Source organism: Anthonomus grandis, chromosome 18 (genome assembly GCF_022605725.1).
Source record: "Anthonomus grandis grandis chromosome 18, icAntGran1.3, whole genome shotgun sequence".
NCBI lineage: Eukaryota > Metazoa > Arthropoda > Insecta > Coleoptera > Curculionidae > Anthonomus > Anthonomus grandis.
In genome coordinates, this window is record NC_065563.1 from 6,811,570 (window position 1) to 6,826,077 (window position 14,508).

At 31.5% G+C, this 14,508-nt stretch overlaps 2 protein-coding genes across 5 annotated transcripts; one reads left to right on the forward strand and one right to left on the reverse strand.

Annotated features, from left to right (window-relative positions):
- Window positions 1–700: 700 nt before the first annotated feature.
- LOC126746950 (chymotrypsin-2-like) lies at window positions 701–11,119 on the reverse strand. The gene is made up of 5 exons (XM_050455370.1): window positions 10,952–11,119; window positions 10,643–10,833; window positions 10,368–10,586; window positions 10,122–10,310; window positions 701–1,005 (listed from the first exon to the last, which is right to left on the reverse strand). The coding sequence occupies exons 1-5, from the start codon at window positions 11,006–11,008 to the stop codon at window positions 801–803; spliced, it is 861 nt and encodes a 286-aa protein (XP_050311327.1). The 5' UTR covers window positions 11,009–11,119; the 3' UTR covers window positions 701–800.
- LOC126746948 (uncharacterized) lies at window positions 5,160–8,857 on the forward strand. Of its 4 annotated transcripts, none has more exons than XM_050455366.1 (9): window positions 5,160–5,912; window positions 5,975–6,333; window positions 6,399–6,496; window positions 6,600–6,890; window positions 6,957–7,286; window positions 7,362–7,584; window positions 7,653–7,793; window positions 7,854–8,397; window positions 8,461–8,857. In XM_050455366.1, exons 4-9 carry the CDS (start codon window positions 6,815–6,817, stop codon window positions 8,644–8,646), a joined length of 1,500 nt encoding a protein of 499 aa, XP_050311323.1. In that variant the 5' UTR covers window positions 5,160–5,912; window positions 5,975–6,333; window positions 6,399–6,496; window positions 6,600–6,814; the 3' UTR covers window positions 8,647–8,857. The 4 variants fall into 4 exon arrangements, with proteins under 4 accessions (XP_050311323.1, XP_050311326.1, XP_050311324.1 ...); XM_050455369.1 differs by having other exon boundaries at window positions 7,668–7,793; XM_050455367.1 differs by having other exon boundaries at window positions 6,203–6,333.
- Window positions 11,120–14,508: the final 3,389 nt, after the last annotated feature.

The window sequence follows — 14,508 nt, forward strand, 5'->3', positions numbered from 1 at the left end:
CGAGGTTCCGGAGTTGCGGGAGCATTATTATTTTTTAAAAGTTGCTTTTTGCTTACAAAGATCTCTGTAAAGGTAACCTCATTTGCTTCCAACAAATCAGCCTCCTCAAAACTATTCTCATTCACCATTAATTAATTTTTTTATTATTTTTGCCGAAAAAAAATTGTTTTTTGCTATTTTACGGAATTTATAGAGGACTTTTTCTTCTTTTTGTTGTTGAGGTGTTAAATCATTGGAAATAACTATACCAGTCCCCTTAGGTTTATAAGATTTTTTCAGAATTTTTTGCTTATCCGAGAAACGCAGAAATCTCACAATAATCGGTCTTACAGCTGCTAATAAAGCTAATAAAGAAGGAAGTTGTTTAAAATGACATCACGTACTATTAACTAATTAAGCATTTTAAACCTAAACCAATATATATGTTTGCTTGGGACATTTTCTTGGCAAATATTCATTTCAACATGAATCTCTTCATATGAAATTTATTTTGAATAAATACATTTATCATTTTAGAAGTTACGAAAAGTATTAAATTTACTAACATATTAATTGTATAGATTAAGTCTTTTGGAAAATAAATCAGTCGTTATGTATTCAAATACATTATAAAATCAAAATCATAATCTCAGCAATTTTCAGTAAAAGTTGCTTATTTTTTAATAAACATTTAAAGCAAATTTAAATTAAAAAAATCATCACAATTTTAACATAATTTTATTACCATATGACTGTAATATCTTATATTTATTGTATATCAATACTACTTTCTTGGTTACCATTGATACTTTAAGAGGGTACTACTCAGCATTCTCTTCATCGACATCGGAATTCTCGGATATCCAGTCCCTGTAGTATATGATATTAGCAAAATCAAACTCTGTTGCTAAATGACATAAATGAGGATCAGAATGATCATCAGGATCTGGCAATAAGCTACTTGTAACTCCACATTGTACTCCATTTACAACTAGAGGCCCTCCAGAGTCACCATAACAAATTCCTCTGCGTAAATAGCAAATGTTTATTATACAATTTACGAACAAATTAACAGAACAAGTCTGTAAGTTGGATAACGACCATGCCACTATTTTGATATGTTATGTTTTGTGGCCCAGTCTAATTGATTGTTTTGATCTTTAAAGGTTAAATTGGATGTGTGGTCAAGTAAACTCTAAACTATTTAAATCTTTTTTCTCTTTATGGCCAAAGTTTTAGCTTATATTAGGCCATCTTCAGGCAAATAAAAAAACCAAGGTTTTTCGTTTATACTTAAAACTATTAAATGAAAAGCCTTGAATTTTTTTCGCCCTGAAGAAGACCTAATAAAAGCCGAAACGTTGGCAATATTTATTTATTTATTTAACGGTATCCACCAATTTTACAAAAATAAAATAACACAAAAGATACTAATATTAATACAACTAATTAAATAGTAAGATAATAGTAAGACATAAATCAATCAATGTTACAAATTAATTTAAAGAAACCTGTTAAAGTAACGAGCCACTAATTAATTTAAGAGAACTCCTAAAACTGCTAAAAGAAACGTGCAAGTCAAGGCTATACCTATCGAAGGAACGTTGCATTCTAGTTATAGGATTATGCTGTCCATAAGAACTACTATCAAAATCTACAAAGAAGAGTTTTTTCAGTCTAGTCAATTTTTGCGCCCGAAAATTCAGCCTATTTAAAAGATAATCACAATCAGTCATGCCAGATATTAATTAAAAATAAAACACAAGTCTGAATTATTACGCTTTAACCCAAGTGGGTCCAAAGAGAGAAATGACATGACCGACTTGTAATCAGTATGACCATTAGCTAATGAAACCTTAAGTTTAAAAGAACAATTTCTTAAGAATTTATTTTGGACTTTCTCAATATTTTCAATATGCGATTTATAAAATGAAGACCATACGGAACTAGCATACTCCAAACCATGATGAAGAACCAGCAAAACAGAAACCAGCATGAGAAGTCTTGACTGCATCTGCATAAATCCTAGATTTCTATACGCTTTCTGAACTAACTTTTCAGCATGACACAAAAATGTCAACTTAGAATCGAAAATTACATTAAGGTTGCACCATTCATAGAGATTATGCAAGTCATCCTGTAACAATTACCATTGAACATTAGAATCAATGGACAAAAACAATTTTAAATCATCAGCGAATAATAAAAATTCACAATCTAGCAGTATATATTACGATCTACCCAGTAGATAGTCCCTTAGCCAACAAATAACATTTGATCCAAAACCCAAAGCTTGGAGCTTTGCCAGTAGAAGCGCATGATTAACTCTGTCGAACGCCTTCGAAAAATCCGTATAAACAGCATCAACTTGTGAACCCTTACCAAAAGCATTAAACAGATAATCTTCATAACATATTAAATTAGTAACAGTGGAACGACCTTTTTGAAAACCATGTTGACTGTTAATAATAAGGCCTTTACATTGCCATGACAATTGCTTGGTTACAAGTGCATCCAAGAGTTTAGGCAAGGTTGACTGTATACAAACTCCCCGATAATTACTGACATCACTAGTATTACCAGACTTAAATATCGGCGTAATATACGAATTCTTCGAAAAAGGAGGAAATACTCCCGACTTTAAAGACAGATTGAATAAAGTGCAAATAGGCTTCCACAGAGTACATACACATTCACGAAGTAGCAAGCTGGGTATGCCATCCGGTCCCGCAGAAGTCTTGCTCTGTAAGCCAAGAATCTCGTTAAAAACCTCTACTAAAGATAACTCATTAAAAAATATATGTTTAGGAGTAATATTTGACTTTTTAACATTGCTTACATGTTTCCAGAATAACCTAGCATTTGACAATAGATTATTCTCGGTACGAAAAATATAATCGCGGTAACACTGACCGCTCAACACACTGCATGACTGCCGAAGCCCAGAGAAAACCAAGTAATCACTTTGCAATTGAGACTCCTTAAACTTCTTATGAGCAATCCTCTTACGTAAAACTTAGCTTCTTAACTTTCTTGAAAACCATACAGGAAAGCTACCAGTAATATAGGACTTAATCGGCACAAAATAGCTGATTCCTTCATACAAAAGGTCATAAAACTTATTTAGGGAAATATTTATATCAGAAATGTTGTTTATAGAGGACCAGTCGATAGATGCAAGGAAATTATTTAACGATACAAAATCGGCATTTTTGAAGTCAAAAAACTTTACTGCATATTTCAGAGACCTTGACATATATGGTACTGAAAAGACACATTAATACGGAGTGTGTCAAGAGCCAGTCACCGGCAATAAAAAGTCTTGCGCCAATCCAGAAGACTCATTAATATTAGAAAAACAAAGATCAAGAAATGTGCCTTCCAGATTTGGTAGCTGAAACATTTCTTTACCATCTAAGTAATTAAATACCTGTCCAAGTAATGAAGCTGGTGCGACATTCGAACACCCATCCGAAAAGGTAACTTTAAGATTTTGATGTTCATTAAACCAAGTGCAGCCAGGTAGGTTAAAGTCTCCTGCAATAGTAAATAAGCAATTCGGATGAACCTCAAAGATCTCCAGTGTTGTATCACAGAAAGCACTGTATTGACCCATATCAGATTTTGGCGGAAGGTAAACCACACCAAAAACAATATTCTTAAGATTAAGTTGTACAGAAACAAAAACTTGCTCTAACAATGAACAAGAGTGTTTAATTAATCGCGGTTTTAACTCCTTTATCAGCTCGATTAAAACACCCCCACCATCCTTCTTAGCACTTATATAAACTTCGTGACTAGAGTTTAAACATTAAACTTAGTAGAGGTTTAAAGAGATTGTGCTAATACCTTAATATTAACACGACACTACGAAAGGACTGACATAAGGCTAGTAAATAAAATTTCCATCAAATTTTCTCCTAAATATCTTATATTAAACATAAAAACGTTAATTTTCTTTAAACAACTAAAAACCTAAAACTGATTACTAAGTAAACACACTCATTCCAGCAAGCACTCGAATAAAAATAAATTTTAAATTTAAATAAACACCAAGACAAAAGTAATTCACTAAATTAAACCCTTTGGCCTTAATACAAATAGCGTAATAATAATTATTATTGTTTAAAATAAAACACACAAGTTAAAATTACAAAGGTACCTTGTTTCTATGTGAAGACAAAGAAAAACAAAATCCAATACACTGCTGCTTCCACACTATACGCTTCCACAAAATGTTCAATAGTCTTGTCCTTGGTTCAGTAACAGCCTCCTCACTAGTTATTAAAAATGTTCATGGCAAATGTCATAAATTTTGACTTTTCTGTTCATAACTTTATATTCTTACGAAGCGCCCACAAAATAATATGCTTTAAATACAGGAAACAGATCTTTCCCATTTAAAGATATGGACGGGAAAGGTTTACACCATTTCCGTCAAAAGTCACAAACTGTTAACTAACTCTTTAAGATCAACTTATGTGAAACAAAATTAACATCGACTTCGATGTTTCGGGTTTTTGATTTTACGTCGCTAGCTGGACGGAGCAGAGATCTTGCCTGGTTTGCATTTATCATCATACTGGGTGTGGTGCGGGGTAAATTTCGTGTCGCCACGGCTTGATCGGGGCAAGACAGAGCCAGACACCAATTCCAGGTATCGGAGAGTTTTTGTAGCCTGTAGTTATTCTTTGAGACAAATTTAATTTGTCTGTGTTGAGAAATTGATTTCGTAATAGCACTTGTTAGGGCACTTCTGTCACATCTAAATACTTCATGTGCAGTAAACTCCAATTCAGGTGACAAAATGTCCGGAAACAACCATGTTTCAGCCAACGAAATTATATCATAACTGCATGCGGATATTGTTTGCTTCAAATGCTTCAGCTTAGACCTCATACCCCCAGCGTTAAAATAATACATTACCAAGGAATCACTTAATCGTTTTTTGGACCTCGCACAATTCTCTTAGAGATTGATGGAACCCCATTGGTAAACTTAACTATCACATCTTCACCTTTTTCCTTTCTTTTTGCCAATTCTCCTTAAACTTCTCGGATTATTCTCTCACGCTGTAATTTGGTGAAATCCATTTTAATTACTATATTGCTACCACCTAATTTCTTTTTCTCTCTCAAACATTTTTGTACAATCTCGGTATTATTAAAGCACACTTTTATAGGCCTATTATTGGCTCCACTCAATAATGCCGTTCATCAGATCACCAATGAAAGAATTTCTTTTAGACAAAATCTCAGGTAATGATATTACATCGCTCATTCCTACATTTTCCTGAACAGTGTTTATAGAACTAGAGCTTTCATTATCATTATGAATACCAATACTTGACAACCGTCTGTTGTTAACTGTACTACAAGAATTACACTTCCACTTATGACTCTTCTCCTTTTTAAAAGTTGCATAGATTTTGTCAAATTCGGTTTTGAAAAGATTAGAGCAGCCTTTGTGAAACCAGGAACGACACAAGCTGCATTTAACGGAAATTGCTCCTGATTTAATTACTTTATCGCAACTGCTACACAGTTCCATGACAAGAAACTCAAAATCATAACGAAAATAAATTAATGAAAGTCCTTACTTTGCTACTTCGTTGACTCAATCACAAATCAGCATTAGGATACATTAATTTCCACACCCATGCGGGCCAATGAAATCACGGATCGCTTTCGGATTTTGTCAGTCGGCATCGTCGAAATAATCGGCGGGACTGTTGATGTGGTTTGCTAACCTCACTTTCAATTTTCAGCTTTGAGCTTTGAGTTTTCGAAACGTTTTGTTGTTTATTTACAATTTGTGCGACCAAGAGTAGTTATTATTAATTACATTATCTTGTTTCCTTGTAAATTCAAAACACCACTGTATCTTTACATTAATTTACTACACCTTTATTCGGTGAACATGGATATAAACAGGTAAGTGCTTTTAAAATTAAGTACCTTTGTGAAATTTTATTGAACAGTATATATTTTTTGAGGGATAATAAATTAATATGTGAAGATTGTGGAAAGTCATTTTCTTCTACTTCAACATTGTATCGGCATATGAGGGATATACATAATAAAAAACAGAGTGAAAAAGAGAGCCAACACATTATTTGCCCCCTTTGCCTGAACAAAGAGAAGTTTACATCCTATGATTCTTTAATAAGACACTTTCATAGTATTCATAATATACATATTAAAGAATCTGTTTTAAATTTTAGGAATTTGGCAGAGTTTGAAATTTGGAGGTCTGCAGAAAACAGAGAAGTAGATTATGCTGTTCATCGAAGAAAGAAATGTGCTAATGGGGAAGAATTTATTTACTATAATTGTAATAGAAGTGATTCAAAAGGTACCTAGTTAGTTTTATAATTATGTAAGTCAGTAATTTTTTAATAATTAATAATAATGTTTTAGGATATGTCAGTACATGTTTGCAACGGAATTTAAAGTCTAAAGAAAGCATTCGTATGCAAGGAATGAATCAAGAATAATAGTTAAAATTCTAGTAGATGGTATGTATTTTTTTTCTTAATAATTATAAAAATAGAAGATTTATTCATTTATATGACATTTTTTCACGAGTGATTAGAGTAAGATTTTTTGAAACCCACATAGGACACCCTGACGAATTAAGAAGCAAAAGGCTAACAAAATCGGAACAGGAGATAATTGTGGATAAATTAGCAGCAGGAGTTTCAAACAAGAGAATTATTCAGGAGGCCAGAAGCGTAGATGGCAATAAACTACAAAGGAAAAATTGTATAACAAGAGAATATTTAGAGTACCTAATACGAAAATTTAATATTGACAAGAAAAGGGACAGTGATGATATGATAGCCACAGTGTTAAAAATTCAGGAATGGAACAGTGATGGAAAAAATCATGGATTTTTATTTAAACAGATAGGTTCGAATTGCAATTTTATATATTAATATTATCCTAACAAGTTAATGTTGTTTAAATGTATTTTAGGAGAAACTTATCCAGGATTAGAAGAAGATGATTTTGCAATTGGATATATGAATGCTATTATGGAAAAAAAATTAAGAGATTTTCCAAAAATAATCTGTATAGATGGAACAAATAGGAGAAACTGGGACTTGACAATTGTGTTAATAAGAGATGAACAAAATATGGGTTTTCCAGTGGCATTCTTACTAAGTAACAGATTAGATCAATTAATTCAAGAGGTTTTTTTTAGGGCACTTAAAACTAGATTAGGGGAAGCAGTTCAAGCTGAATATATAATGAGTGATGACGATCCAAAATATAACAATGCATGGATAATGGCTATGGATGCAGGTATGTGTATACTGTATAATCAAACAGTATCATAGATCATTAGTTACTTTATGTTATTTTTTCACTTATTTGTAGAACATAAACCAAGAAGATTACTTTGTACCTGGCATATAGTGAAAAATTGGAACATACAAGGAAGGTCTAAAATCAAGAAGTTGGAAAATAGACAGATAATGAAACATGAAATGAGGAAAATTTTAAAGGGGACTGATCCACAAAATTTTATACAGCTGAAAGAGAACTATTTTAGGCAATTAGAAGAAGAGGAGGAAACTAATTTTCAGAATTACCTGAAAAAGTACTTCACTAAAAAAGTCAACACTAAAAAATTATAAAACAAATGTAATTAATTCTTTAATATTTTAGGTACTATTTCCAAAGTCAAGAGAGAATAATGATGTGGGCACATTGTTATAGAATCAATGCCGGAATTAATACAAATATGGCAGTTGAAAGCTTAAATAAAGTACTGAAGTACAACAAAATGAATGGGAAGCAGAATATTAGGTAAGGAAATTTTAACACATTACAAAAAAAATATGTAGAAAATATATTTTCTCTTAAAAGGATTGAAAAACTGTTGGATTTACTGGATGACCTTGTTGATGAAAGAATGTGGAAAAGGATTATAAACATGGAAAGGCCAAATGCAAATAATTATCAGCACAAAATATGTCAGAGTGCACATAAAAAAGCAGAAGAAATGGTGGGTAATAACGGTAATGTATCATATTCTGAATTAGGACATTTTAAGGCAAGGTCGTTTAGTGATAATCATAAATTGTATTGTGTAAATTATAATGAGGTTTGTGATGAGGACTGTAGGGCAATGTATTGTGAGAAGTGTAAAATATGTAAACATAAATATAATGGTGATTGTCCAGACTATACTGTTAAAAGTGTCATGTGTAAGCATATACATGCTGTAGCTTTATTTGAGCAGAGGAGCGAATATGTATCAGGTTTCATGGATGAAATGCAAGAAGATAATAATCTGTATGTCAATGAACCTTCAACAAGCAAGACAGTTTATGAGAATGAAGTAAATTATTTTCTTGACGAGACTGAAAATAGAATGAATGTGACAATTGATTTTGAAAGAAAGCGTGAGGTATTTAGTTTAACAATAATTTTATTTGGTAGTTCTATAATATAGTATGGTATAAAATTGTAGATTTGTCTAGAACAGTTTTGCTCTGAAATTCGTAATTATGGTGGTGGATTGGGTGAACATGATTTAGAAAAATTTATGGGTGATTTTAGAAATTTTATGCAGACAGTAAAACAAAAAGAAATGGTGATGAGTAAAAAAAGAAAAATAGAAAAGCAGCAGTATTATCTCAACGAAAAACCTAAATAAATTTATTTATAATAAAATGTTTATAACTATTTCATTACTGAATGACATTGCTTTTGTGAGTGACCTATTCTGGTATTATATCTAAGTGGTGTTGGCTATTTGTATTCATGTAATTCGTTGGCTTATGGTGAAGGATACTTATAAAATATATTTTTTTAATTTTAATTTTGCCTTTGTTATAATTAACTAATATATTAGTGTTTGTTTCATATTTATTGGTATTTGTTTTCAACTTTTGTAAATAGAACCCTTTGTGCAACTATGTGATAAATATATTAGGTAGTAGATTGCTTAATAAATGAAGTTGATATAATAAATTTTGAATATTCTGCATCAGTGTTATGAATAAACCTACTTTACTAAAATATAATCTGGTTGTTTTATTCATATTTAATAAGCTCAAATCCTGAAAAATATTGGTCTTTTTTCATTGTCGAAAAAGGATACAAGAAATGGTTTCCATTATTATGACTCATTTTCATAGTATGCAATTGCATCTGATGTATGGATCACACGAGACAAGAAAGTGTAATAGGTAGGTATATCACAATAAAATAATACTTCTCGAAAATTTTTCATTTTAAAATGAAAATTTTAAATAATATAATGGATTACTACATAAAATAATAACAAAATGTGTCCTTTTATTTATTAAAATTATCAATTTTTTTATACTAAATTTTAATTGAGCGGAGTTTAGAGCCTGAGAATTAATTCAAAGCTATCCACTAAGTGCCTGAAATGAGATAAATTCTATTTTAGTAAAAGCAAAATTAATAAGATCATGTAACAAAATTATTTACCATCATTTGCTGAAAATAAACAATTTCTTTACGTAAGTAAAACGTTCCGTATGTTTATTTTTCTCAAATACCATAATTCCTCTTATAATTAGATTTGAAATACGCGCCTTAATTATCTGAGCCAATCACAGACAAAGCACCGTGATTGGCCCGCATGGGTGCGGAAATTAATGTATCCTATCAGCATTAGACAAACACACCAAAAGTCCATACTTTGAACTGTCGTTGACCATATATTTACACCTGACTATAGGAATTTAGTGTAAAATATACAAAACATGTGATAAATATCTACAATTGGCAATGCGGACAGATGACTCGTTAGTTTTGCTAGATCAATCACAGCAGCAGGCAAAATGAGAGGAACCAAAAAAACTGTTACCACGATCGTATAATAATATCAAGCACCCATACAAAGTACCTTCAACAATGAGCTTCTAATTAATTAGCCGAAAACGGAAATACTATAATTTTGTCCAATATTTTGCAACAAACATAAACACGACTTATTCGCTAGGCTGCGACGTGAATGAAGACGTGAAAAGAGAAAAAAGATTTAAACGGCCTATATTTTACTTGATCCTACATCCAACCCATAATGGTACCATTTATTTAATATTAAATTAATTTCAAGTTACAGATCGAACTGTATGTTAATATGAAAATATTTACCTGCGTTTTTTGTCTTGACGTATACATATAAGTTTATCATCACCCTGGTTGCATTTATTTTTTTCAGGTATTGTAAGGTTTACAGCATATAAATTTGCAGTAAATTCATTAAGATATATCATCCCAAATCCAGTTGCTACAGCGGTTTTACCATAAAACCAAGAACTTGATTCACGTTTCTTTGGTAACCTATAAGAAACTTTTATATGTGTAAATGAAATTTTAAATTTGGAAAGATAATATTACCTAACTTTATTAATTTTTTCAGATAATTTTAAAGGGTCCTTGAGATTTATTAGAGCAATATCATTTGTTATTTTTATTAATTTTCCTTCGAAATTAAACTCTAAATTATAATTTGGATGTACTATAGTTTTATTAGTTATGTGAGCTAATTGCTTATCAAATTTAGCAACACTTGTTTTTCCCGCTATAACAAAGATATGTTCAGCTGGTAATTTCTGCCTAAAATTATTGAAATAATTTTAGATATTCTTTAAGGTATTATAATGTATACTTACGTTGTATTATGCACAGTTACGCAATGAGCCGCAGTAAGAATATATTTTTCTGATATTACAGATCCCCCGCAATAGAAACGGTATCCTAAAATGTTATTCGTCTGGTTTTTTTTAAACAGAGACACTTGATATGGATATTCTTCTATGGATGTTACTATTTCACCATTCACAATTCTATTTTCAATTGCGGCCTAAAAAACATAAATAAATTTCATCAAGTTAGAAATTTCATTATTTAAAATTTAGCAAAATTATATTGCACGAACTGTTGAACAAATTCAGATGTAAAAAAAAACTTTCTTTATTTACCTGTTGTGATAATTGGACAAGCACCACTAAAACAAAAGAAAGTTGAAAAAGTGACATTTTTACTTTTTATAAAAACAAAATAATCAAAAATTCAATTTATGTAGTTGTACAAAAATCAGTTCTGTTTTATATATCTTTTAGAAAAAATGTATTTTTATTGGTCACGTATAAGTGAAAAATAAAAACTTTTAGGCGTGACACACGCTTCATTTTTATTGGTTTTTGTAGTGAATCTCACGAATATATGTACAGGCTGTACAAAGAGATATTTTTTTTATTTAACTATAAATGAAGGCATAAAAATATTGATTAAAAACAATAGCTATGGTACTAAATTTATAGTGATTTGACTCATAATAATATTGTTTATATATTTTTTTCAATAAGGCTTTTTTTATTGCATAATCGAATAGATAATAATAAAATAATATTTTTTTGCTTTTACCAAAAAATTCCTAAATATTATTTTCTTTAATGCTTGTAGAATCATGAACGTTTAGCTTAGGGATTCAATAAATTATAGGATGAGGTTTATTGGAAGAGCATTATGAAATCATTTTAAATATACGTAAAACGCCATATTTAACACTATTTTTTATTTTTCTTTAAAAAATGTCCATTTTTAGAAAAAAAATAATACCAAAAAATTGACCGCGGACTAAAATCCAAGCATTTTACAACACAATTTAAACACTCCCAGCACTCACAGACTTCTCACCTCTTTTTAGTCAGTCTAATGGTATCCGCACAACGAGCCTGGATGGTCGCTGGTAGACTGGCTGCAAAGAGCTGGTAGAGTTAAAAAAACCGCTAGATATTCGCACGTTAATGCTTGTAGATTGTAGCTGGTCATTCGGAAATAAACCCGCGAAGTGTGCAAATGTGTGGTTAAAATGGAGGATTCAAGTAGCGACAGTTATGATTTTTATTTAACAGAAAACAATGCTACAAAGTGGTTCTTACAACAGAAAGCTACAAAAAGTTTTACGGTGCATTCTATTAATCAAAACAGACAAGAATTTGAAGAATATCATAATTCATTCAAAGAATTGCGTAATCATCCCGATCACTTTTTCTCGTATTTAAGATTGTAGTGAAGATCGTATTTAAGATTTAAAGTAAAACGTTAGTCTTATTGGAATTAATATTAAGATTGTATTCTTTCGAGTAGCGCAAGATTAAGTTCTAAGGTCTCTATTTATACTTTCAGAAGCCTGTTCTATGTCATCTGGATCGAAATAATGAATTAACTGAGTATCGTCAGCGTACTGGTACACCCCAGAGCTCTTTACGACTAAAGGAAGATCCGAAGAATATAGCAAGAATAAAAAAGGTCCCAGAATCCATCGTTGAGGAACTCAAGAAATTGTGTGTTTTGAGTCGGAGTAATTGTTATTGACACGTACTCGTTAAGTACGATTCCAGAGATAGGACTTAAAAAAAGAAAGAACAACATCATTGCAACCATAAAACTTTAACTTGGCGACTAACAAGTCATGTTCGATTAGACAGAAAGCCTTTGAATAATCTAAGGCAACTAAAATTATGGCCAGTTTTTTATCGCGAGCCTTTTTTATGTTGTCTATGATGTTCAAGAGGGTGGTAGCTGTACTTAATCCTTCTCTAAAGCCAGACTGTTTAGTCGGAAGTATGTTATTATCAGTAAGATGTTTGATCAGAAAATTGTGTTGCTAGAGTAGTAATTAATTCTATTTTGACAGTTGTTAGACTTATTAAAATCATTTATAAAGTAGTTATTTATTACATTGGCGTCACATAAGTTGGGAGGCAGCCCTGCAATTTCTTTGGATGTCTTAATATTTAAATTACGCAGGCCTTGCCAGAAGTTTTTAGAGGATATATTTTTTTCTAAATGTTCCAGATAGGCAACCTTTTCCCTTCTAATAGATGCCACTGCGAAGTTACGTATTTCCTTATAATGATGATGTATTTTTATTTTAGGCCTGATGATGCTCTAACTAGAGCGAAACACGTGTAGCCCGTTTAATTACATGTTGTGAGACCGTGACTTTGTGTTTTTCGTCAATTTTGTATGTTGGTCTCTTAGAGAATAATGGATGAGATTTTTGGATGATTCCAACTTTCAACAATATTCTTTTTTTTATATTTGGACAGTGCTTTATCTCGCTCTTTGAAAATTAACTTCAAATTTTCCGTTTTACTTACTCTAGTCAAGATATAGACCGCATGTATATTAAACAATAAAATAATATGATCTCCAAGAAAAAGAACCTTATCGTCAATGTTATATATGTCAGGTCCTCATTAAAATTGTTATTGTTAGAAGACATTTCAGCAATAAGACACCAAAAACACTAATTAATTAGTTTAATAGTGTACTTTAACTGACACAAAACTACACGTAAACAACAACTATGGTTAATCTTAATTAAAATCACTAATTCTACAACAGAATAAGACGATACGAGTTTAACAAAGAACTAGCGATCCGGGGCCAATGCTTTCAACCCAAAATCTCGTTAATAACTAACTTCTGCTCATGTTATTCTTTTCATAATCTTATACCAACATCCGACCCCGTTCCACTCTCCTTGATATTCCTCAAAATATCAAGTGTGCCCTTTGTCCAACTCCGCCGACAGTAACAATAATCAAAACTTATCTAATTTATGAGCCACCTGCAAACCAGACATAAACAAACGGGCCTCTCTTAAACTATTAAACACAACTTATAATCTAATTTATTGGCCAGCGCCGACACGGCCATTCTGACATGTCGCACGTCCTCGTGCGCTATTTTAAATTTCACCTGAAACCCAAAAAAAAAATCTCTTATCACTTCATCCGCTTGTCCATCCTGACAAACACTTCCAATTAACTTATAACAACCCCTTAGTAAATAAGGTTAAGTATTCTTATCCTAAAGAATCATTCTCTCATTCTCATAACAAATTGTACCACCGCAGCAGTATTAGCCATCGCAACGGCTTCACCCTTCCGGTGCCAAAACTTACTAGTTACCGCAGCAACTAGAAAACAACAGGTTACCGCAGTAACTGTCACATATCATATCGCAACATGATATCCTAAAAAGAGACTACCGCAGCAGCTCTTCTCATATAGCCTGAATTCGTAAATCGTATCGCAACACAATATCACATAAACAAAGATTATCGCAACAATCTTTTACTAATAAATTTGATACACAATTATCATACCGCAGCATGATAATACTTTGCCATTGATTACCGCAGCAATCTTTCTAAACATAGAATTACTTAAAATGGTATCGTATGATGACGATACAGTCAATAAGAGCTACCTTAAAACAAATGTAATCTTATAATTATTTTGAAATACTTCAAATAACTTAAACTTAATTATTCGCCGACACTGGCTCATCCTTATCTTTTTCGTAATCATTAAAATCAAACATTTCTTGTTCTTGACCACTTGGTACTGCCTGCAATTGATCATGAATAAATTTACTTATACCTCCTTTCCCGTTTACTCTCTCTACCTCATATCTATCATTTGGTAAAACTTTGGTTATTTTATACGGCCCCCTAAACTTA